We start from the raw sequence: 26,790 nt of genomic DNA, 5'->3' as shown, positions 1-26,790 counted from the left end.
AACAACAACAAAAAAATTCTAATTTTTGTAGTAGTGTGTATATGTATATATATATATATATATATATATATATAACTACTGAAATGTTTTTTTTTATATTTAAGTTGTGATATGATAAAGAAACAAAAAATAATGGTGTCATTTTTGGAAAATTTGGTTGGGGAAATGGTTATAATATTATTATGGGAATAGTCAAAATATTATGGAAATAGTCATATTACGAGAAGAAAACGTCCGAACATTATTTGTGAAGAAAGTTGCAATAGCTGAACCCCCCCCCCCCCCCCCCCCCAAAAAAAAAAACCAGCCAAGATGAAAAAAAAAGAAAGAGCAAAGACAGAAGTTCAGTCATTATATGCTTTTTCACCTATTATACCACAACGCTGAGATGCAATTTTCGTGAAATATGCATAACTTCTGCGCATATCTTTCAAAAATATCAAAGTGGTCCTTGGAAAAAGGTCTGGACACCCCCGCCACAGCTGCTTGGTGGCTCCTCCATCCAAGTGAACGCGACATTATTAGTACACAATTTACATTAAACTGACATTTTCCGCTCGTCAGAACTGTTATGCATTTCTAAGCAGGATTTTCCAAGACATACACACATCAGGAATCTATTCTATTACCCTCGTCCCCCCCCCCCATAACGCAATGTAAGTCAGGACTTCCCTCATATGTGGCAGTCATCTTTCCAATCCAACCTGGCTCGCGTATAAAACACTATAAATCATTTGGTAGAGTGCCACTAGTCCTAAACGTCACCTCTACAAGAACATAGAACTTTCAGACATGTAAGAAAATATGCATTCTATAAAAGGAAGTGCAAAAAGTAAACGATAATACATGATGATGATGATGATGATCTACAGTGCATTTTTCAGTGTTTTTCTGTCTTCTTCCCGCGTAAAATGAGTCACACGCACAGCAACAGACAAAGTCAGTCCAACAAATAAAGCCGATAAGTCACCTCCGTGCTTCGACTCTGCATAGATTAATAGTTTAAGACACGCACGGGTAAGAACTAACAGTACGACTGTAGAAATGGCGAGAGGAAAGTCTCAGTGATGTTTTCAGCCCGGGTGTGTCGGTTGAGGGGTCGGAGGTCACTGTGGGATGTCACAGAGGCACTGATGGAAAATACACCTATTAGTCTCTTGATAAAATGCTATCCTGAACAGATATTAGTAAAAAAAATACAAGGCATATTTGACCCGGCAGGACAGCAATCCCTCGTTTATCGCTGTTCATTGGTTCCTACAAAAAAACTGTTTACGACCTTCTAACAGTAACATTATTAGAGCCCGCTCGACATATAATAGCACCCCTATAGTCACATTTCACTCGCATTACCCAATATAGTAGACATAATAAGAGAAAATAAGACATAAGACTCGTGCTTGTGTGTGTTACTATAAATGTGTTCCCTATGGGACTTGAGTGGGGGACGGACAGGAAGTGACGAGTTGAGTTTGAGCTTGCCGCAGCAGTAGCCCGTGTTTTTATTAAGGATAATTGTGCCTGATGTGAAATAATTAAAACCTGCCATCGAAGGCTGTTGTTCCGGGGATCAAGTCTGGTGCTTGTGTCTCACCAAGCATTACAGTAACATTACTGACACCTAGTGACCAGTGTAGAGTACTACATACTGTATTACGTATTTGAATGTGTCTTCTGAATGCCTTATATTTGCATTTTACTTCATTTAGACATTTTTATGCTTGAAAATGTGTAACCCTAACGCATTTAGAAGGTCGTAAGAAGGTTTTCTATGCTCGAACTGCGAAAATATTCCATTTGAGCCAATTAACTGCGATAAACGAGGGACGACTGTAAATCAGTTTTGTGTTTTTAGTGTAATCCTGCTAATTGTGTACTGTTTTACTGCGTCCAAATGATTTTGTGAAAATCAAACGAATGGCGGCCTAAGACTTAAGGCAAATTTGCAGATATTTCATTTTATTTTTGGACGGAAAAAATGTTTTTTCCCCCTTAAAACACATCTCATTCACACTTAGTCGGTAATAATCTGTAAGTACTTCAGTTCAGCGGTCCTTGAACACACCATAGCTGCTGTGAGACATGTGAGAAGTGAAACTTGCATATAACTTCTTCTGTTCATGGATCATCTTACATTATCATTCATTAGTGGCGATACCGATGCATCTTACACCTCTCATTTGTTTCGTGATTAAGTGTGGGAGGTATACTGAAAAGAGAAGGGCGCAATCTAATCTAATAAGTACAACCGTCACTTTTATTGCAAATGTTGATCCCAAATTGAAGGAGAACGACAAGCTAACAGGAGGGTTTGGCGGGGAATATTTTTAGACAGACATTTTTACGGGGCGTCTCGACTACTGACGGATTTTAGCAATTCCCTGCAAAAAGCGGGGATCTACTGTAATGTACTGTATATGTGATTTGAACCGAACAAGAAAGGTATTTAAAAGCAGGGCTCTTGGCCGGGTCTGTGCCTACCCAGGGAGGTGGTACTGAATCGTGTCCTCTGCAGGGTGGCAAAGCTGGGCCTATCAGAGAGCAGGATGCGGGGGACGGGAGGGGCCGTGATGTCGCCGTTCCTCTGCAGCGAGGCACACCTGCGAAATGTCACGTCCAGCTTTGTCTGGATGTTGCTGGAGCTGTGAGCGCGCTTGATGTCGGCACAGTCCAGACAAGCCGTCTGTCCGTTCATCAGCTGCGCTTTGCAGGCGTGACCCTCGCAGCACGGGAGCGCTTTGGCCTTGCGCTCGTCTTTCGTCAGGGTGCTCAGGGTTCCGTTAGAGAGCGACAGCTTGGTTGAATCGCTGCTCGCCAGCTTCCCGAGATGCCCGTACCCATTGACGCGTCTGTCTTGATCTCTAAGTGGTGATCTTGGGACGTCTTTCCGGATGAAAGCAGGTTTGAAAAAGGCCAAGAGGCTGTCGTGGCTCTGACCCTCATGTCCTCTTTGTCCCACAGCTTGAATGAACAATGGTTCTTTTTGTGCTTTGGTGCTCCCTCCTAAATGCACCTTGTTCTTTCTCAGTGTGGAGTCTCTGCTTGGAGGTGCACTGTGGCTTATGTGAGCCCCTAAAATAGCCACTCTTTGAAGTTGGAGGTCCACAGTCCTGCCTTGGTCCTGCCTTGCTTTCTTATGAGATGACCTCAACCTCAGAGAACCATCATCCCTGCCTTTGACGTTGCTGCCGTTGGCGACTCCTTGGCTGAGGTGTCTCTCCACCCCAGGCCTGCTCTGTCCCTCTGGGATTTTGGGGGAGTAGCATGTTTCAGTACAGCTCAAGCTGCTTCCACTTGGCGAGCTACAATCCTGCCCACCCTCTTTTCCCGGGCCGTGCCTTTGTGGCGGGGTGGCCACCAGCTTTATTATCGGGTCTTTGGTACATCGTGGACGGCGCCCAGACTCCAGATATTCTACCAGCTCCTCAGACTGGGTCTCGACTGAATGCTTCAGCCGGTCCTTGGCTCCGAAGGACCATCGCATCGGCAGGACTTTGCTTAAAGTCTCCTTGGGCTTAGTTGGTGATCTCATACTAAGACTCCTTCCCTGGGTTCCTCGGACAAATGGTTTGGATTCAAATCCATCTGGAATGGAAAAAATACAAATACATGTTAGCAGCATCTACTTAACTCTAAACTTTTTCTAACGAGGGCCACATTCTGAAAAAATCTAAGGATGCCACTTTGATATATTGTAAACCAGCACATGTACTGTAGATATCTCTCTCTCTCTCTCTCGATATAGATATATATGAGAGAGAGTGAGATTTAAAACTTCTTAGCATATCTATAGTACATGTGTTGGTTATATGAGGAAAAATAATGTTATTTTAATAGCATAGAGTTGAAAGATTTTATTTTTATTTTTTTAATTTGTAATATTATGAGAATAATATTATAATATTATTATTATTAATATTATGCGTGTGTGTGTGTATACAGTGTATATATATATATATATATATATATATATATATATATATATATATATACAGTACAGCTCAGCATTGTGATATATGTAGTATTAGTATGAACTTCAGGCTTTGCTCTTTTTTCAGAAGTTTTGTTTTTTTAGGAGTTTTTTAGGAGCTTTGTTGTAATATTATGACTTTATTCCCATATTATAACTTTTTCCCAAACTAATTTTACAAAAATGACCACTTTATTTAGTTTTGTTTGTTTCTCATAGTATTATGACCTTTTTAAAAGATAACATATTTTTGTGTATAATTTCAACACTTAATATTTTGACTTTGTTCTCCAAAATTGACAGCAGTTTTTTCAACTTCTGTTGTTTTATTTATTTATTTATTTTGCAAGTATTTCAACTTTATTCTTGTAAATGTTCTTCTGGAAATAATGACTTAATTTTTTTCCCCCACCAAATTTTCCTAAATTTGCAACTTTTTTGTTTCTCGTAATATTACAATTTTAAAATAAAATAAAATCTTTCAACTCTATGCTATTAAAATGATACTTTTCCTCATATTTTACTCCCTTAGTTTATGCTAATAGTTTATTCTTGTAAAATTGCAACTTTTTTCTGGTTAAAATAGGAATACTGTTTTTTCTTAATCTATTGACTTTATTATCTTAAATTTACAGCTGTTTTTTCCATTTCTGCTTCTGTTGCCGTAACATTGTGAATTTTTCAGCAACCTCATATTCCATTACAACTTTATTCATTGTTTTTTGTTTCACTTAATATTGCGACTTAAATGTTTTTTTTTTTTCCAATATTTCAACTTTAAGCTACTAAAATGTTATTTTTCTTCATAATGTAATAATATTTTGACTTTTCTTGGAAAATTACTGCTGATTTTTCACTTTTTGCTGTCATTTTTTTTTGTTTTTTTTAGAATGTGCCGTGGGCCACAAATGGCCCCTGGGCCGCACTTTGGACACAACTGTACTATGATACACACTGAGTTTTGATTTTCATAATCTAAAACAAGATCTGTACAAAAAAATGGTGCTTAGTTTGGACAGGTATTATAAACAGGACCAGTCAAAAGTTTTGAGACACTTTTGCATTCTATTGATTGCGAAAGTGTCTCCAAACTTTTGGCTGCTACTGAATGTGGTGCGGTGCAGTGGTGTAGAACTGAAACGCATCATACTGAGCGCTATTAGCATTCATTCTTTCATTATTTAGGGCGTTATTGATTATATATTCATTCATTATTAATCTGTGCTTGTTTTGTTCACACAGACATGTTACAATGAACATAATGTGATATAATCACTTGTGCTTGCTGTCTTGGAGGGTTCTTCTCCAAACACTGGTAGCTCGGGAGATTCTGGAGGCTGCATGGGCACTGGGAGCCCCAAGCTGGATGCTGCTGACACGAGGGCACCTCTGTCACTGCACCCTGTCAGCCGCACGAGCCAATGATCAGACGCCGACGAGCTTGTGGAACCTGGAAGAAGATGTTAGAGACCTGTTGTTTATTTTTTTTTCCCCTCTCCATTTTTGTTACTCAACAAATTTCACAACGGACAAGAGAGACTGCACAAGGTCTAACCAGTGACTGAAGAACTTGCAGACCAAGGAGGGATGGTTTTTCTTCTTTGATAAAAGAGGATATAGGCGCCGCGTGTGCACACATCTCCCTCTGGAACTGGATCAGCATTGCTGTCATCATAGCTGTACCACTGGCCATCCACTGAGTTCCTACAGAAGGCTGCCATCACAATAACAGTACAATAACAAATGCTGCTGATACAAAACACCAGAGTCAGCATCTTTGGGTTTTTAGTACACCATTTTTCAGTCCTGACGTGGTATTTGCCCACTCTTCTTTTCAAAAACACCCCAGTCTCGTACCCAGCCCTCTTCGGATCATCCCAGATTTTCAATTGGCTTTAGGTCTGGCCATATTTATTTTATACATTTTGTCTCAACAAAATAGTCGCATAAGAACAAAGTACAGGACAAACTACGAAACTCTAGACAAATACAATGAGTGAAATTATAAACTGGGCTCATTTAGCATGTCTCCACTGGTTGATTATTTATAATCCGTGTATCACTTTCGGCAGAAAATCCCAAACTGATATGCAACGGTATCATCATTTATATGCCAATATCAGCTGATAATATTGGTCAGCCAATATTATCGGTTAGCCCTGATAATAATATCAGTCAGCCCTAGTTTTTGAGTATTGGAAAGTGACCCCCATGAATGGTGGGGATCTACTGTATGCTTCACTTTAGGTACAATATGCAGTCATGGAAAAACTGATCAGACCACCCTTATTTCTTCAGTTTCTTGTTCATTTTAATACCTGCTACAACTAAAGGTACCTTTTTGTTTGGGCAAATATGACAACAAAAATAGCTCATAAGAGTTGAATTTAAGAGCTGATACCTAGCCATTTGTATGGATTTCTTGGTAACCACCAAAATCACGTAAGTTTTTACATCAACAGCTTTGGCATTGTACTGCCAAAAACGTCAACTTTTATGAATTTGTCCAAACAAATGTGCCTTCAGTTGTACCAGGCATTAGAATATATGTACTGTAAATCAGTGTTTACTTTTTGGAAATTACAACTTAAAATGTAAATATTTGCCATTTCAAATCCATCCATCCATTTTCAATGCTGCTTATCCTCATTAGGGTCGCGGAGGCATGCTGGAGCGTATCCCAGATCACTTTGGGCGAGAGGCGGGGTACACCCTGGACCGGTCGCCAGCCAATCGCGGGGCAGCCATTTCAAATTATGACTTTTTTTTTTCTACAAGTTCAGAGGAATGTTAGTTAAGTCATTGGTTATTTAAATTGTTGCCAAAGGAGTTTTGTCTACAATTTAAGGTTGACTGTACAAAGAGAATGGCTTACCTACAGTTCCTTTATTCCAGTTTATTCATTCATTCACTCAAAGTGTAATTTTACGCCTCTTATAACACCCCTTTACAGTTCTGAAAATTCACAATTTTTTTTTTTTGAACCACTGTTAAAAAAGAGCACTTGTTTTTTTTACGTTTGTTTTTATGTATCCCTGATTGTGTTTTTTCATCAAGCGGTGACATTTCGCACTTTGTTCGGTGGTTCATGAATGCACCACGCCAAGCTAGCAGGACGGTTTGGCGAGGTAGGAGTGAGTCGTGTGTCATAGACATTTTTATGGGTGTCTCAATCACCCATGGTTTTTCGGTAGGCCTGGAATGTAACCACCCCAAAAAGGTGTATAGTGTATATACAGCACATATGAGCCTGATGTCTGACCTGTATAATGGCCACCATGCATTCCTCCATGGTGGTTGCACACGGCGTACAGATCATACAGGAAGTCAGGGGGAGCCAGGTCGGGCCGTCTGGACTGTTTCCAGCCTGGGTGAGGTGGAGGTTCATGCGTGGCGTGGTTGCGTTTCTTCACCATGTGCGGCGTCATGTCCAGGCCCACCAGGGGGAAATGGACGAAGGTGGTCAGCTTGTTTCTCCGCTCGCCCACTTGCCTGAAGCGCTTCAGGTGGAGGATGAGGATGTCCGGGAGTGTCCACAAGCTCATCTTCACCATGCCCTGCTGCAGCTGCTTACAGTGAGGGCACTTCCAGGCATCATCAGGGGCAAGCTGGATGCAAGGAGGAAGGAATGAGTACAAATCTGGAACTTGCACAATAATATTGCACATGCTCTGTAATTGCCCTTCAGATGACTCGTGTGTCATTCTTTTAAGGCAAGGATGTTCATAATGTATAATAATATAAATTATTCATATGTTGCCCCACTCCCATTTAAAATAGTAATGTGACGTGTTTTTAAGGTGGCACTGACATGAGCGTGAATAACTAAAACTGTAAACCCCTCACATTTCAGCAAGCATTTTAGTTTTATCTTCTGAAGGGACAATACTCTAGCTATCAAACCTGGAGTGGCTTAAGAGTAGTCAGTGTACAGCTTGTACACTCCTAGAAATAACTAAACCTCACAATGAACATGTCCAAATTGTGGCCAAAGTGTCAATATTTGTTATCTGGCAGTGTCTTAATCCTCTTTGGCATGGGATTCATCAGAGCAGCACAGGTTCTCTGTGGAATCCTCTACCCAAAAGGACATCATACCAACAGTATGATATGGTGGTGGTAGTGTGATGGTCTGGGGCTGTTTTGCTGCTTCAGGACCTGGAAGACTTGCTGTGATAAATGGAACCATGAAATCTGCTGTCTACCAAAAAAAAAATGTCCGGCCATCTGTTCGTGACCTGAAGCTGATACCAACTTGGGTTCTGCAGCAGGACAATGACTGGACAACAGACTGAAGAAAAACAAAATAGGAGAGTTTGGAGTGGCCTGGTCAAAGTCCTGACCTGAATCCTGTTGAGATGCTGTGGCATGACTTTAAAAAGGCGGTTCATGCTGGAAAACCCTCCAATGTGGCTGAATTACAACAATTCTGCAAAGATGAGTGGGCCAAAATTCCTCCACAGCGCTGTAAGAGACTCATTGCAAGTTATCACAAACGCTTGATTGCAGTTGTTGCTGCTAAGGGTGGCCCAACCAGTTATTAGGTTTAGGGGGCAATCCCTTTTTCACACAGGGCCATGTAGGTTTGGATTTTTTTCTCCCTTAATAAAAAGTTTCAATTTAAAAACTGTATTTTGTGTTCAGTTGTGTTGTCATTGACTGAAATTTAAGTTCGTTTGATGATCTGAAACATTTAAGTGTGACAAACATGCAAAAAAATAAGAAATCAGGAAGGGGGCAAACACTTTTTGACACCGCTGTATATGACACTCACTCAAAGCCAGCTGGGATAGGCTCCAGCTTCCCTGTGCCGCTGACCAGGATAAGCAGCAGCAAATGAATAGAAACGGTACTGTACATACCTGCTCCTCTTTGGTGTAGAGCTGAAAGCACTCATCCAAGGTGCAGCTGTACTGCTGGACGTGCTGCTGCTGCTGGTTCCTCACGCTCTCTGCATCCTTCACCACTTCCTCCTGAATGTTTCCAAACAGGCTACGGGCCCAAGACACAAAGAGCGTTTCAATACAGAGCATGCAAAGATAACCATTTCATGTTTAAAAAGCTACAAGGACTATTCACCAGTCTTTGATCCTGTACTCCCACTCGATGATGAGCTTCACATGCGGGGGTCCTCCTGGGCTGCAGAGTTTTAGCGCTCTAAAAGTCAAATGTCATATGTTATGATGTAAAAGAGAAAATCTGCAATACCTGCACAACTCTTTACTACTTTCTTTTCAGGGGGAGATTATATTGAAATGATTTTGACCTTTACAATCCATTTACTTTAGCATGCTGCTATCCTTTCCATAAAACCTCTTTTATTACATCACTAAACTAATAAACTGTATACCGTGGCGCTTTATCCACTAGATGTCAGCATACCCACAGAACACAGACACGGACCGCCTCAAGGATCAGCAAATGGAGACAAGACTCACCTTATTCACTGTTGTAACACACACACACACGCACACACACACACGCTCACAAACACTGAGGAACACATTCTGCCTGCAAGCAAATCTAAAATAAATATAAAAAGGAGTATTAGGGACAAACAATCATAAAAAACACTTCAACACAGAAGCTCACCCAGCTCACCATGCCTCCCTCCACCTGTCATTGGATCAAGCGACTGACAGGAGGCAGCAAGTGAGGCTGGAGAGCACCACATCCAGCATTGGCGCCCCCCAAGGGCGTGTCCTCGCCCCTCTGCTCTTTTCCTTATATACAAATGACTGCACGTCAGGCGATGCAGCTGTGAAACTGCTGAAATTTGCAGATGACGCCACTGCCATTGGCCTCATCAATGACAGTGATGAATCTGCTTATGGACGCGAGGTGGATCTCCTCCTCTACTCCTGTGACTGCTGACGAATGTTTAGTGGGATGTATTTGTACTACTTGTGAAAATATACACAAGAATATACTATTCGGAATCATTGTTTGTACATGGCATAATAAATCATGCAACTGCAGCCCACAGCAGCAATGAATGACGAGGGATTCAGCCAAGAGCCCAATTAGCACCCTGATAGCTGTGCAGAACCAAGGCCAAGGTTCCTTTATCAGTAACTGAAGGTTAATTAGTTATTGTAGCGTCCTGACACACGGCACCTGATGTTCCTTTTTCAACTTTATTCTGACCTTAACACATCAACAGCAGTGCTCAATTCCAACACAGAATATCCCCTACTTGCACAGCGTCTCCGGCGCCTCCCCACACCCGCACAACACTTCCTCATTCTCCAGCAATTATCACATGGGATGCGGACATCGGAACGCCGAACATCAACACAAAACACGGGCAGGTTGCTCCATACGGCACTGATATGGTAAGCTCTCAAAAAAGTAACTCGATAATTACTTTCCCTGAAGGAGTAATTGCGCTACTAATAGTTTATAAAAATAAACAAATTAATAATGATTAATTTAATAAATGATGCTGCAAAAAAGTGTTTTTTCTCCTTGTTAATACACATGTATTTCTGCATCTTGATCCGTTTATGCATCCACGTATCACTGGTTTTATTCTTATAGCGAGTTTTTCATTTGAAATAAGGCTGGGCCTCAGGTGGTTACGATACGTATCCACCCTGCCAGGTTGTGGCTCCATTTAATATACTCCTTTTTTTTGGTGTCTGAAACATCACAAAATGTAGTCATTGAATAAAACCTGCCCCCAGTTCATACCCACTTTACACACTCACCTGTCAACAGCAGGGTGGTAGAGCGGCCGGGTGTCCTGAGGTGACAAGTAGCTGTAAAATGATGATCCTCCCACGACGCGAACGTTGAAGAGCACTCTGTTATTCTGGGATAAAAAACAAACAAACAGGGGTATATCAAAACATGTACGGCTATCTGTAGGGTTACACTATTCAAGAACCAATAAATATGTTATATACAGTGGAACCTTGGTTAGCGTCATGAATCCCTTCCAGAAGAAATTATGTAAATCCAATTACAGTCGTCCCTCGCAATATCACGGTTCGATTATCGCACCCTGCATTTTTGTGTCTTCTTGGCAATTAATTAATAAATGGTGGCATTATCGTGGTAGGCTATGGTCTATTATTAGTCAAAACACAGGTGATATGTGTATTCTACGGGGCAGTCATGACACAAAACATTGAGACATTACCTTTTTGGCTTCTTAAATTTAGAAGAAATCAATTCGAGGCTAACTAGTTAGCTCGCTAGCTTGCTAGCTAGCGTCCTTCTCGAATCCCTGCAGCATAAGAGTTGCGCAATGTGGTGTAAACAACGAATAATAGCAGTGTAAAGGTGATTATAGGGGTGTTATTTCATGTCTACAGGGCTCTAATTATGTTAAAAACCATATTTAAGTATGAAAATATTCCATGTATTAAGAGTGAATCCTATATCACGGAAATTCATTTATCGCGGTTGGGTCTGGAGCCAATTAACCGCTACAAACGGGGGACGACTGTAATCCGTTTCAGAAAGCCAAAAATGTTAACACAAAACATGTTATTTATAGTTTTCCAATTATAGTCTTCCATGCAGAAAGCACTTAGAAATGCATATTAGCAAGCTAATAGGTTGCTAACAAGAACATTTTGTGATAAAAATACATTGTTGGACACAGTTGGACTCGTGCAGTGTATTAATAACACGACAAGATGCGGACCGTATTGTATGCTAACTGAAAAATGTACACAAACTGAGGCAAAAATTTGTGTGCAAGCCGTCAACCAAAAAACATGCTAACGTACGCTAACCGAAGTCCCACTGTACTGACATAAAGTATATACTCCTCCTTTGTGTCATCTTTATGTTACAGTGAGACTGGAGGTGCTTTAGGATTGAAGGAGCACTTTTTGCAAAAATGAAACAGATTTCCTCTTTCCGATGAAATCTGGTCGGTGGATGATGTCTGAGCTCAAACACAAACACCCACGCTCCGTCCTGTGAGGAAAGCTGGGTTTGACACAACAGCACATTCCTCAAAGATTTTGATATGTTGATATACACCAGAACACAACCTTAGGGTGATATTACACAATACTGCATAAATATAGTCCCAAAATTCAGATGTTAAAAGTCTGGCAGTCTGGTAGCGGGTATTACTTTACATTACTGTACTGTATGCAAAAAATAAAAATTAAAAAGCAGGAAAACAGTCCCTTGCTTATCGTGGTTAATGGGTTCCATACCCAACTGTGATAAGTGAATATCCGCAAAGTGGGATTCCTTATTTATAAATGGAATTTTCTCATAGTTAGAAAATCTGTTTATGACCATTATTAGCACCCTCTTGACATGAAATGACACCCCTACCGTCACCTTAACACTTGTATTACTCGATATATGCAACATGATAACAGAAAATAAAACATGGAAGACTAGTGCTCGTGTATGCTGCTATAAATGTGTTCCAGTGCGAGGGGAGCTGAGTGGGCGAAGGACAGGAAGTAACGTCAGGGGTTCAGAGTTGAGTTTGAGCTCGGCGTAGGTTACGGCCGCAACAGCAGCCCGTGTTAGGAATCACTGTGCCTGTTGTGAGATAATACAAACATGCAATAAAAGCCTGTTGCTGCTGTGATCATGTCTGGTGCTTGTGTGTCTCACAAACATGACTATAACATTACTGACACCTAGTGACCGGTGTATATACCACATATCATCACAACGTCTATGAATGCTTCTTCTGAATGCATTATTTTCGGATTTGAGTTATTTTAGCCAAAATGCTTCAAAATGCTTAAATTAGGCAAAAAATACATGCAATCGTCCCTCCTTTGTGGCAATTAATTGGTTCCTTAATTGACTCCTTATTTATACATAGAATATTTTTGTAGTTAGAGCAAAGAAAACCTGTCCAAAACCTTGTAAATATGATTTTTGTAGCATGATTAGAGCCCTCTAGACATGAAATAACACCCCTATAGTCACTTTACACTTGCATTACCCAATACAGTTGACATAGTAATAGAAAATAAGACATCACATAAACTCACATATTAGCACACGACAGGCTACTTTTTCATGGGTATTATCTCATCAATGTAACGTTCCTGACAGCTAGTGGCCAGTGCGGTAGTGCTACTACTAGTAGTACTACTGCAATGGTGCAGTGAACATTCACACAGGAGCTGCTGTCAGCCACAACTCACACCAGTCACTGGCATTCTCCACACTGCTTGCTGCTAACCATGCTAACACAACTCCACAGTAGCTAGCGGACGTCACACACGTCACTCCCCAGCCCCGCCTCTTACAGGCGCACGCAACGTCACAGATATTGCACTACACATAACGTCTTCTAAATGCCTTATAGTTGTGTCTTTGTTCATTTCGACATTTTTATGATCGAAAATGCTTAATTTGGGCCAACAAAGTGATAAAGTAAAGTGATAAAGTTTGAAAAACCGTGATAGTTTGAAGGCGAAAAATTAGAAGCACAAAGTGCCAAGGGATTACTGTCATGTGACTGCTCCTCTATAATAACCCTCAAGTGTTTGCACATGAAAATGAGTTGTGTGTACGTGTTTGCATGGTAATAATCATTCAAGCATATGAAAATAAGAAAGGAATATATCGGAGGGCAAAACAAAACGAGCATACAAGGGTGTCGTCTAAAAGGCAGTGAGAAGGAGCTAAATGCTAACGTGCTGTGAAAGTCACCGCTGTCAACCTGTGAAAATTCACCTGACGGAGAAGCACCACAGTGTGGATGCTCCACGGCTTGTCAAGAGTTTGTGGAAAAAGTCTGTGGACTCAGCTCCCAAAAGTGCCATCGTTAATCTATTTGCGTTCATCGAGGGTGCAGCGCTTCTCGATCTTGTGTGTTTTTTGCACTGCAAAATGAGCATTTGTCAGTGTGAGGGACTGGCACTGTCACTGCTCACACTAAATGCTATTTACCACTTTCACCACACGCTGCTAACCTGAATATTTTACGCCAAATAAATCTAATCTCTTCCACAAAACGCCATTCTTCTCTCAGCTTGCAACAAAATGATCAATAACCCGGGCCCGCCTCAGTGTTTTATAATAGATTACATTGCTATTCTTGCTTTGCTAAGCACCATGCCAACCTTTTCAAATCCTTTCCAGCAAAGTCAGTAGCCGGGAAAATGACTGAGAGAAAAGGGACTGCTTTTGAATCGCAATTTTTGCTGAGGCTAAAATTAGATCGAAGCGGAAAAATCCACTTGACAGTGTAATTCATTGATGCGAGCGGCTATTGATTTGGTTTCAAAGGAGAGCAAACATCTGCTCTGAGCATCGCTCCTTTCAGGGCAGGGGTTGGCTCCAGAAAACTTGATTATACTGTACACGGCCGCATGCTGCATGCAACGGCTTACAGTGCGTGGTGACACCGACTGCTGCGCAGTCAGCTGGTAAACCGTGCAAAACACTTACTTTGCCCGGTGTCGTTGCACTTCAAGGTAGCAAATTGCGAGTTGCAAAGTTGTAACTGCTTTGATTTTGAAAAGCTGAAAAGGTATAAGACCGTCTGCATGGTGCTCATCTGGTTGAGTCAGGCAGGGGAAAAAAATTTGGTCAATTTAGTGCATATTTGGCTCAAAAATTGACTTCAATTCACACCACACAAAATGCAACATAGTGGAGTCGACTAATAATATATAACAAAATATTCATGAAAGTCGATAATATTTTTCATTGAGTGAGTGCCAATTTAAAGGGTTAACTCAAACAGACATCCAAGATGTTTTTCAGCCTCCTTTTATTCCGTTTTTGTAGGGTCGCAAATGAGCTGGAGCCTATCCCAGCTGACTTTTGGACACATATGGACCAATCACGCTCACATTCTCACCTCAGGACAATTTAGAGCAGGGCCACATACAGGAAAAAACATGTGGGGGGGGCCATTTTGACACATTTTGCACATTCAAGATGCTAAAACCGGGCTGCACTGTGGTCGAGTGGATAGCATGTTGGCAGACGCAGTAACAGCCTGGAGATCGGGAAGACTGGGGTTCGATTCTCCCTTGGGCATGTCTGTGTGGAGTTTGCATGTTCTCCCCGTGCGTGCGTGGGTTTTCTACAGGTACTCTGGTTTCCTCCCACGTTCCAAAAACATGTTAGGTTAATTGGCGACTCTAAATTGTCCATAGGTATGAATGTGAGTGTGAATGGTTGTTTGTCTATATGTGCCCTGCCATTGGCTGGCGACCAGTCCAGGGTGTACCCCGCCTGTGGCCCGAAGTCAGCTGGGATAGGCTCCAGCATGCCCCTGCGACCCTGAAGAGGAGAAGCGGCATAGAAAATGGATGGATGGAAGATGCTAAAACCAATCCATTGCAGGCCAATATATGCTAACAAAACATCCACATCTACTGATATATTTCTTAATAATGAATACATTTTATTATTACATTTGTTATTATTTTTGGATCTCCTGAAACCCCTGAAAATGTTTGAGATCATGGAAATATGAACACTATTGTGTTTTGCAAAGCTGCAGTAAATCTGGGATGCAGCTCTCACAATATTAAACAATTTCCTTTCTGCCTCCAGCTGCTTTTTGGCGGTTTGCCACTTGTACCATACTGTGTCATTTTTGGGCCATGCACAGTTGTATCATCTAGCACCACAGGAGGGAAATCATGTCCTCGTGCATGCTTCCCCACACACACCTTCAAGCTATGTGTTAAAAAATGTAAAAACATTGTAGCATCTACGCTGAAACCTCCATCACATTTGTATGCAATATTTCGGCTTGCTGATGACACATCAAGCCTTTCTTACAGGTCATAATATCATCATTTGACTACTTTAAGGCCGGATTAACACTGCAGATCTAACTGCGCAATTGGATCTTGTGCTTATATAATTTCTTTGACAGTCTATTTATGTATTATTTAAAGCAGTGGTGTCCAAAGTGCGGCCCGGGGGCCATTTACGGCCTGCAGTTGATGTTTTTATTGGCTTGCGGCACGATATAAGATACAATTAAATACAAAAAAAAAATTAAAAGAGCAAAAAGGCATAATGCAAGAAAATAAAACAATAGCAACACATACAGTACAGTATACAGTGGAACGTCTAAAATGTTTCCCTCGGTTAGCGTACATTTTTCCAGTTAGCGTACAATACGGTGCACGTTTTGTAGTAGTAGTAGTAGTACTTTATTAATCCCACAGCAGGGAAATTCACTTGTTACAGCAGCAAGCAAGATACACAAGTAAAGAATGCATAGTGACATAGTGAATACAAAATGGTTCAGGTGTTGTAGAGCCTGATAGCGGTCGTGTCCTGGTTGTGGTGTTATTAATAAGCAGCGCGAGTCCAACTGTGTTCTTCAAGTATTTTTGTAAATCATAAAACGTCCTTGTTAGCATCCTGACCTTGCTGACAAAATGGAAAGCTGAACTGGACGCTCACGTTTTTTTTAAAATAGATTTACATGCATAAAACAATCCTAAATTCCCAAAGACAGGATGTGGCAGCGAGAGCAACACCTTCCCCTTCAACACCACCTTCCTGTTTGGTCATGAGTTATTTCTTGAATTCAGTAGTGTTTCTCACCTTTGGCTCCATTTTGGGTTATTGAGGTGAGAAACACTAAGGGGGTAGGATTAAATAGACTTTGCTTCTTCCTCCTCCTTTTCGGACATGTGGAAGTGTGAATTGTAACATGAAATGCATTCCAATGTAACCTGTATGCATGTTGAAAATGTAAATAAACCATTATCATTACCGTTACCATACCGTGGCACATCTGCACCACATTATGACGAGTAGCTGTTCCGTACCTGTGCCGGCGCCCCATTGACCATCAAGTAGTATAGTTTGCTGAGGATGCTCTGCTGCAGCTGGTCCCAGGAAATAGACCGATCCTCCCTCATTAAGAATGGAGGGCCAAACCTAGAACACCAACAAAAGGCCGACATTTGTTAAGCTTGTACTCACAGTCTCCATTAACACTACGTGGCTCACACAGCAGGGTATAACACAAATAAAACAAATGATATCGGCATTAGAGCAGGATTCTCATTATAACATCTCTATAGAAGCCCGGGGATAGATAATACATGAAATTGGCTGATGAGGAGAGGGAAAACCATCACTCTAAAATGATGGATCCCATGACACATTAATTATAATACATATTTAATTGAGGGCAGCCCTCCGTTGTCTGGCTCCGATTTATTAGTAGGAGTCCACTTGAGGAGACAAAGTGAGCTACGCAGTGACAGCGTTACAAAGATATCTTGTAAATACATGGGCAGGGTGCTAAGGGAGGAACTGCAGCAAATTAACACACACACACCTCACATAATAAAAATGTAGACATTCCAATGACAAAAAAAAAAACCTAATGAAAGTTAACAGGCTTAGTATTGGATGATATTCAACAGCATCTAAACTTGCAAAAAGCAAAAAGCAAATGGAGGCAAATTCCCAGGATAAATGCCCTATTGGGATGCAATACATGCGCTTAAATCAATTTATGAAACATAATAATAAACACACGTACAAGTGAAACCTCATCTTAATTCTCAAGGAAATCAATGTATGAGTTTTGGGATTCACACTGGCTTGGTTGTTCAACAAGACGTCACATTTTAAAAACCTTTTTAAGGCCACTTTAGGCAAATTGAAGACCACTTTACAAATAGTGAGCTAATAAGGATCATAAGAAATTATATACAGCATATACAGGGTCAGGCAAAATGATCTGACACATTTGTAGGTTAAATAAAAGGCAAATAAAGTAAAGAAACAAGAAAGTGTTTTTATTTTCGAAAAGTCCGTATAATGCCATTTTTTTCATATAATGCCATTTTGCTTGTTTTTCGTTTCTTTTTCAGTTGCTGCCATGAATTGGACTGGTGAGCATCGCGCTTTCATTGTGGAAACGTTTATCAAAACAAACGAATCTGAAACTGCAACACAACGAGCGTTCCGTTTGCACTTCAACCTTGGTCGGTACCAGCTCCAAACACCATCTTGTTATGGGTTGCCAACTTCAGAGCCACTGGATCTGCATTGAGTGTGTGGACAACAATGGATCCCATTTGACTGATTTAATTTTTAAAACATAATGAAACAGAATGGCATTATATGTACTTTTCGAAAATAAAAACACTTTCTTGTTTCTTTACTTTATTTGCCTTTTATTTAACCTACAAATGTGTCGGATCATTTTGCCTGACCCTGTACTTTACCATGCGCTGCCTTTAAATTAAAGTTGTTGGGTTTTTTTGTGGCTAGTGGCTGGAATAATTTCGAGAGCTGAGCTTGTGATGCAGTTAGGCACACAAATTGAATGATAAAGCTGTAAGTGTCTGTGTGTAAGTAATGTGAAACTATAATTAAATGGTACCTGTGTGGATTGAGAAATGTGGTATTTTAGACAGCAGTGTTGTTTAATTAGGACACTAATTATGTCTAGCTTGGAGATTGGAGCCGCTGCATCAGCCACTATCTAACTAAATACACATGTATGATATTTACTCAATTCATATGTGAATACAAAAATGAAGTTTTGGTGTTAAAATATGACTGTTTGATACGTTTCCACACCACGGGATGCATCCACGCATCGTGTCACGTATTAAAAATGTCTTCAAGAATATTCTGACATGTATTAAACAGGTATGTTTTTACTGTATCTATATACTTCAAAAATGATGTATTTCAGGTTCTCTGGTTTTCGTTTGTCTCCATGTTGGTGTAAAAATCCCCCCCTCCCTGTGGCTATGTCTTCTTCTCGTGAATTTAATATTGTTAGGAGTGGCACCACACACTCAAAAAAATAATACAAACTCGCCCTGATGATAGCTCGATGATAAATGTCAGTAAATGCTACGTATAATCCAGTGAAGCATACATATATGGTTTTTCCTTTACATACCACATTTTTTGTTGATATGACCTATATTTATAGTCCGGATAAATACGATAATTTTAATTTAGAAAAATCAATTTAAGACATCTGTGTATACACTGCAAAAAAAAAAAAATCATATTTTGGCGAGGATGTGCATAACAGTGCAAATACAAGAATGTATTAGAAACATTTGACATCAATATGACATGAGCAGCCACCTGTTCCCCATCCTTCATCAACCAAGAAGTACGCTGCTAACTAACTAAACATTTTTTTCCTTTTTGTAGCACAGTCTCTACATATGACGTACATTGAAATTATAGTACATATGGTCATTTTAAACATTGAAACAACCAATCCATTGGTGCCACAGTAAAAGTAAATTATTGTCGTCTTCAGTGTTGATGTGCTTTGATTACGGAGAACCAGCTTGCGGAATTTGACTCCAATGTCATCTCCTTGGCAGAGGAAAGTCCTCCCACCGTCATCTGATGAGTCCGACATCGGTGGGTGGGTAGTTTGATCAATGACAGTGAGTCATTTCTGAAGGAGAAACTGACACTGACTGACTCTCGTGGATGCGATTGGACTTTCTCACGGCCGTGCCGGCTAGCCCGCCTCTATCGATCTGATGTGTCTGATGGATCTGCAGCCGGCCAGATGTTGGATTCCTCAGTCGTTTGATTTCAGACTCATCACGCAGGGAGATGGATGTTCGGCATTTTTGTTTCAGGGAGGTAAAATGACCTTGACGTGCTTCTGGCACAGAGCAGAGCTAAATATAAAATGACTAAGCATCCCAGATCCACTGAGTAGCTCTCCTTTGCTAAAAGAGGTAGGGGCAGAACAACTCCCCTCAACTCCACGATAACCATAATGACTCAAGTAGATGAGTGCTGAGATTTTTAAGTGCTTGATGAATCAAAACATGAACTCCACTTATTCAAGTACTGAAAGATATGCAAAAAATAGTTAAGTAAAAAATGGTATACTTATTAAATATTCCAAGTACACTGCGGAATTCAGTGAAGAGAGGTGGGGAACGCCCTGAACTGGGCAACAGCCAATCACAGGGCACGTACTATAGACTCACATTCACACGTGTGCATTTTTGAAAATATCCGTGTTCGTGTTCATTTCTGCTTGAAATGTCTACTTTCTCCAGGGCCGTCAATGTGTTCTGACTGCTTATTGGATGAGACAGGAAAAGGGAGGGGGAGACGGCTGCGGGTATACAACTACACAAACGTCCCTCATTTATAGCTGTTAATTGCTTCCAGACACAATTTTGGTCAATTAATTTCCCGCAATATGGGATTCAATGTTAATAAATGGAATCTTTTCGTAGTTGGAGCATAGACAACCTGTTTATGACTTTCTAAATACGTTTTTTAAACATTATCAGAGCCCGGTAGACATGAAATAAAATGCCTATAGTCACCTTTACACTGTTAGTCATTGATCTTATGCTGCAGGGACTCGAGACAGCCGCTAGCTTGCAAGCTAACCAGTTAACCTTGAATTTATTGCTTCTAAACTTATGAAGCCAAAAACGTACCACTTCCACACGGAACGGGAGGAGAACGTCAAGGCTGATTTCATGAGTTCATGCAGTGCTAAGGTAATGTAATGTCAGGTAACGTCTCAATGTTCTGTGTCATTACTGCTGCTTGGTGACCAGAATACTACATATCACTTGTATTTCAATATGTTTTGACAAATAATAGACCATAATCTACCACGAAACAGCAATCATTTATTAATTAATGAATATTCAGGAGGGGAAAACGCAATATGGCGAGGGAGCAATAATCGAACCGTGATATCGCGAGGGACGACTGTAGTTTTGGCATGGTTATTTGTTTCTATAAAGTCATTGTTGATCGAGCACCTCTTTGTCATTCTTTCAACGTCCCAGCGAAAGCTACAGTATTTTATATCAACACCAAAACATCGACCTCGGCACCTCCTCCTGCCTCTTCTACTTCCTCCTCCCAACAAACCACAGGGAGAAAAGTAAGGATTTGTTCCTTTTTTTTTTACTACTGTTTCATTTATTGTTGTATTTAATGTTTTCCTCCATGTGTTCTGTGTAGAGTGTGTGTGACTTTGGAGTTAATTTAAGCATAGATTCCCACTTACACTCAAACTACACAGTCTAGGAGCGGAACTCGTTCGTAACCTTAGGACCACCTGTATGGTGTTACTGAAAGAATAAAAGACACACTGAGCTCGTGTAATTACCTCACGGTCTGCTGGCCTGCTCCTGCCGCGTTGCACACCAACAGCAGAATCTTCATAGGGTCGCCCTGGTTGAGAAATTCTGAAGACAAAGCCCCGGATGCAGGTAACCTTTGACCCTGAGGACCAGTGGCATACGGAGAAGATGGTAGACTGTGATGGTAGCCTGGAAATAAAGAGAGTAAAGAGAGGGAGGTACAGTGGAAACTCAGTTAGCGCATTTTTCGGCTTACATTAAAAAAATCAAAAAACAAACAAACATTTCGCCTCTGTTTGCGTGGCGCGCGTCTTAATTCATGGCGTGAGTCCATCTATGTTTGTAGCTTATTTTTAGCACAAAACATCCTTGTTGCAACCTCTGAACTGGAAACCGCAAACAGAAGCTCCGTCGCTCATCTATGACATCATCAGTGGTTGACTCTGTAGTTCTTTAACAAAATGTCTGGAAAATATGGTTTGTTATTGTACTTATTTATTTAATACTTATTACTTAAGTATTTCTGCTAAGATACACATTAACGTCACACTCACTTGCTGTGATTATCTACTCGAGGCTAGGCTTGTCTCCAAAACAAGTCTCTCCGATGGCGTTTCCATGTGAACGGCTCAGATTAACCTAGAATTTGTCCTTTCACCTGATAAAGTACGTATCTTGGCATGTGTGAGGCTGTCCTTCATCACCTCTGTCCCTCATAGGAGGAGAGGATCACCCCTCCCCTCCCCGGATATGTTGTTTCCTATATTAACTAACATTTCATCCTGAATAGTCGACATTTTCTCTAGAAGACGTCTGTTCCAGTTGTATTGATTTGTCTCCTTGTCTTCATTAAATTGTACCCGTCATTATTCTCAAAGAACTTGCCTGTCATCTATTTTGGAGCCAACGGCAGCTTTTCCCTTGACACTAACACTTAGGTCACAAGTCTCTGCTTTTCTTTTGATCACGGCTGCAAAATAACCCACAATGGAGCCAAAGAAAGTGCCAGCATTTTAGAAGGAAGGTGAGAAACACTTTTGTCTGTGTCCGTGTGCATCTCGCTGCCACATAGCTGCATTTGTCAACAATCACGTCTTCAATCAAGGTAAAATTGGCGTTAAATGCTCATGTATCGATTTCAGTCATCATTTATGTGCATTTATGTATGTAAAACTATCCCCCTGCGCTTCATGGTTTTTCAAAAATTAACTAATTATTAAATAATCACTGTTTTGTGGTTGACTATTGGACAAAAAATATTGAAAGACAAGTCATATGTAGTATTCTGGTTACTCGGCACCAGTAATATTGCACTGACGGGACCTTATCTTACCTTAAGATTAAATTACCTTAACACTGCAGGTACAGTAGTCAGTCATGGCATGTCTGACATTATTAGAGTAGAAAAAAAGCTCTCCTCCCATTTTGTGTGGAAGTGGTAAGTTATTGGCTTCTTCTGTCCTCCTTCCCTACTCCGTTTGAAACCCTTTCTAACGTTTAGAATAAATTGGAGGCTGACTAGTTAGCTCGTTAGCTTGCTATGTTAAAAACGGTGGCCGTCTCTTGTGTCCCTGCAATGATTCCGTACCCTGCGCATACATGTTGCGCAATGTGGTGTAAACAAATAATAATAGAGTGACTATAGGGGTGTTATTTCAGGTCTAGAGGGCTCTAATAATGGTAAAGAAACATATTTAGAAGTTCATAAAGATATTTTCTGTGCTCTAACTACAAACATATTCCTTTTATTCATATTAAATCCTACTTTGCAGAAATTCCCTTATCGCAGGTCGGGTCTGAAACCAATTTAACGAGTTGACTCTAACTGTAAAAATATAAAAACATGTTTTGTGATAACATTTTTGGGTGTCCAGAACGGTTTAATTGGATTTGCATGATTTCTTATAAGAAAAATGTACTCGGTTTTAAGTATTAATGACGCTAACCGACATAACATGTTTTTTTGTGCATGACATCCAAAATGTTTCAGCTTTCTTCTTGAAATGATGGCTGATTTCTTGGACTGCTCTTGAAACTTAACACCTCTAACTGGCAGCGAGGAGGGGCAGTGATGAGACAGCAGCTTTCTATTTAGGGGAGATTGATTCACAGAACAGATGGACTCTTGGCGGCCTGAACTCTCCACAGGAGGTCTTATCTGATGCATCCTCTGATCCACATCATGTGGTGATGAGGTGCCAGCCAGCGCCACTTCTCTTCTGCCCCGGCCCGTGTTTACACTGACGCATAAGGGGTGTGACTGACTGAGCGAAAAGCTGAGTTTATAATATCCTTGCGAAATATGACGCCGGCAGGGCTGCATTTTTGTCACGCAGTCGACAACCTCGGTGCTCAGCACGCAGGTCAGCGCCTGAGAGGTTGACTGTGATAAATCGCAAAGCAAATCCCACTCAGTCAAGAAGTAATTGATTGGCCAAAGTTACTGAGCCTTCTCCAAACCCCAATGTTTTATTAAAGCCTGTTGTTCTCCCGACACATGATTCATCACTGCCAGTAGCTGCCATGACTGTGATCTTTGCAAAGCAGCAAACAACTGTGTTAGCACATCCCTCCTCACACGGAAATAATTGGGATGTGCTGAGTGCATTAATCTGTGCGCTGTGAGGAGGGCAAGACCTATTCAAAACTAATCAAAGTCTGCAAATACGCCATCAAAGCTTTAACATGAATCGGCTGATTGCAATATCTTGACCCCGGTGGATGCCGGTGCTGATGAGAACGCACAGCTTTTAATTTATTAATGTTGCTCTAATCAAGCTGGTGATAGAATCATGGAAGACAATTTTCATGAGAAGTGACCTCTGGCAGCCGTGAAGGGAATCTCCTTTTAAAAGCCCAGTGAAAGATGCTCATGCAAGAGTAAAATGCTGAGGTCACCTCCTGGTCCGTCCCACTGAGAGTAACACCGGGGTTGTAGCGGAGGAGAGGCACCACTCATCCCTCATTAAATCAAATACTTTATGGCGTCCTGTCAAATACTATATAGTTTCTCGACATCTGTTCCTTGTCTCCTTTCACTTCCATCCGGTTGTCTGTAACCTTATTTTTACAGGATACACAACTGTGCGTGTGTGGTATCACACTGTACACTTCGACTTTGTTAGGTCAACTAATGTGAATAAAATGTATGGAAATCAGCGCTTTGTGACTTTGACATTGAAAGTGGCAGAGCAACGGCAAACAGCCACCCAGGAAGAAGCAGACCAAACACGGTCAAACTATAATTAGACATGGTTGATCCTGAAGGATTCGGCTCTACACACAGACATCAGCGAGAATCCGTTTTGGTTTGAGTTAAAAACCTTCTGGAGTGGATTAATGACGCTAACCGAGGTTCCACTGTAAATCAAATGAATAATTAATTGTGTTACAGGCACATGACAAATGCATTGGTAGGGAATTGGGAATATTTGATCCTCCCTACTGTATGGAACATAATCAAAAATAATCTTGAGGAATTTTATAACGTGAAAGGATGCAGGCCAAACCTGAGCACGTGTCGTGACTTTGTTTCGATCAGACATGTGCAAAAATGCAGTTTTTACTGGCCCGTAGCATATGTAAAAAAACAGCATTTTCCACGGCAATTAACTCCACAAAAGCCTCGTCTTTCTCACTGGTGGGACAATGGCCAGCTACGCCTGCATGTACCTGCTGCCCTGTGTGTGTGGATAAATAGAGTCAAGCTAAAAGAAGAAACATCCAGTATGAAGCAAAGTACACTGCATTACATCACAAGCTCAGAAACACTCGGAATGCAGTGAATTCATTGAAGACATCAATCTGACCGCACAAGAGAGCTCTGCACAGGGGGTGTGTGCATAATTCACAGGGTTCTATGTGACGTACACGTTTTAATGTGCTCCTCGAGGCCCCCCCAATGCAGTAAAGTGCATTTCCCGGTGGGTTTCATTAAGCAAACTAAAGAATGCAACTTGCTGGTTTGCTTTGCGTGTTCGCCTAATAAGAGTATGTTTTGCTACTTATAATAGCACGGTGGCCCAGTGGTTAGCATGGTGGCCACACAGGCAGGAGATCGACAAGATCTGGGTGGATCTGTGTGGAGTGGGTTTTCTCCGGGTACTCGGGTTTCCTCCCACATTCCAAAAACATGCATGTTATGTTAATTGACGACTCTAAATTGTCCATAGGTATGAATGGTTGTTTGTCTATATGTGCCCTGGGTGTACCCCGCCACTCGCCCGAAGTCAGCTGGGATAGGCTCCAGCATACCCGCGACCCTAGTGAAGATAAGCGGCATAGAAGATAGATGGATGGAAATTAAAGAGAACGTCTGTCTGCAATGTCTATTTTCAGCACAAAACTACCTGAAGTCCGTGCAGAGCCTCCCCGGATGTAGAGGGGCGGCGCCTGGAAGGCGTAGATGACATCATTTTCAACAACACTGGTTAGATCATCTTCATCAAAGAAGGAGCGCTGGAAGCCAGTGGAGTAAACCTCCGTCAGGATCACCTAGGGAGGGAGACATATATCAGCGAGAAAGAAGAATTTTTGGCACCATTTCATTGACGTAATTTATAGAAAGATTTGTAGAAGAAAATACTTCAGTTTTTACAGTGTACTCCCACCGTTCACACCGTGGGCGTCCCTCTCCTGTGCCCTGCTGGCCTGCACTCACGCCGAGCATTCAAGCTAGGGCCCCATTGCTTCTCCCATTTAGAATCTCCAGTTAACCTAACGTGCACATTTTTGGAATGTGGGAGGAAACGGAGCGCCCGGAGAAAACTCACACACGCACAAGGAGAACATGCAAACTCCACACAGAGATGCCCAAGCGGAGAGTGGAACCCGGGTCTTCCCAATCTCCTGACTGTGTTGCCAACATGCTAAACATTCAGCCAATGTGCGGCCCTAATATTCATCCGATTATAACCAATCTTCAATTCTTCTTTATTGTCTGAGTGTGGGGTTTCGCTATTCAGCTCTGAGCGGTGGCATGGCATGAAGACCCCTGACCAATCACAGCAGAGAATGTCAGTCATAAGGAGAACAACGCAGATTAACACTGTACAGTAGTAGTAGTAGTATTTTCTTAAAATAAACTCACTATAGTGCCTCACTGGGATCCAAAATCATTTTAAAAGCCTTGTAATTGATAAAAAAGAACTAGCAAGGTGCGATCATATTGTCGTCATTCTAAGACTCGGGTAAAATGGTCATTTGTCAGGAACAGTATTATTACGTAGTAATTCAATGTCCTGCTATCGTTGAGCCAGGAGTCGACCGCCAGTAGCCATGTGGACGAGTAAGCAGAGCAAGGATCAGTGTTGCCAGATGGGACAGGATCAGTTCCAGGACTCTGGAATACTTTCCATTATTTCTCTGGGGGAAATTGTCTTGAGATATGAACGGCACTGCTTGTGTTCAACTTCATGACAACACCGTGCAGGACGCGTACTGTATTTAACAAGTTAAGAAGACAACGTCAGTGTACTGTATTGTTACCTGGTCTGGGGAGATGTTGCCCTCATCAGCCACCATCCTTCTCAAGCAGGCGATGGAACCAAACAGAGGCACGGCCAACCCGACTCTCAGGTACCTTTGTCCTTTGGTGCTGAACACCAGAGTCACACACATGGGCCTGCCGGAGACCAACACGCAGTCAGGCATAGTCTGAGGAAGCCTAACCTCTATTCCGTGTTCTTTACCATTTCTACTGTAGACTCCTCTCTATGGCCAGGAGGGGACAAAAGAAGACTTTCATGAATAAATCAATACGTTTTAACATTA

General features: G+C 41.3%; 1 protein-coding gene across 2 annotated transcripts in view; it reads right to left on the bottom strand.

Moving 5' to 3' along the window:
* Positions 1 to 293: 293 nt before the first annotated feature.
* Positions 294 to 26,790, bottom strand: part of usp43b (ubiquitin specific peptidase 43b) — a 64,891-nt gene continuing 38,394 nt past the window's right edge. Inside the window, exons 5-16 of one of the 2 annotated variants that reach the window (XM_054759347.1) lie at positions 26,506 to 26,641; positions 25,368 to 25,512; positions 21,045 to 21,207; positions 16,720 to 16,831; positions 10,681 to 10,784; positions 9,050 to 9,127; positions 8,833 to 8,962; positions 7,233 to 7,578; positions 5,526 to 5,684; positions 5,247 to 5,420; positions 2,482 to 3,585; positions 294 to 1,130 (exon numbers count right to left, since the gene is read on the bottom strand). In XM_054759347.1, coding sequence (XP_054615322.1) covers positions 1,120 to 1,130; positions 2,482 to 3,585; positions 5,247 to 5,420; positions 5,526 to 5,684; positions 7,233 to 7,578; positions 8,833 to 8,962; positions 9,050 to 9,127; positions 10,681 to 10,784; positions 16,720 to 16,831; positions 21,045 to 21,207; positions 25,368 to 25,512; positions 26,506 to 26,641 — 2,662 coding nt within the window. In that variant the 3' untranslated portion in view covers positions 294 to 1,119. Of the gene's footprint in view, positions 3,586 to 5,246; positions 5,421 to 5,525; positions 5,685 to 7,232; positions 7,579 to 8,832; positions 8,963 to 9,049; positions 9,128 to 10,680; positions 10,785 to 16,719; positions 16,832 to 21,044; positions 21,208 to 25,367; positions 25,513 to 26,505; positions 26,642 to 26,790 lie in introns of both variants that reach the window. The other variant, XM_054759346.1, reaches the window with a different exon arrangement.

The sequence above is a fragment of the Dunckerocampus dactyliophorus genome, chromosome 18, assembly GCF_027744805.1.
Source record: "Dunckerocampus dactyliophorus isolate RoL2022-P2 chromosome 18, RoL_Ddac_1.1, whole genome shotgun sequence".
In the NCBI taxonomy this organism is placed as follows: domain Eukaryota; kingdom Metazoa; phylum Chordata; class Actinopteri; order Syngnathiformes; family Syngnathidae; genus Dunckerocampus; species Dunckerocampus dactyliophorus.
Note: the sequence above shows the minus strand (reverse complement) of the source record. Positions and strands in the feature narration are given on the sequence as shown.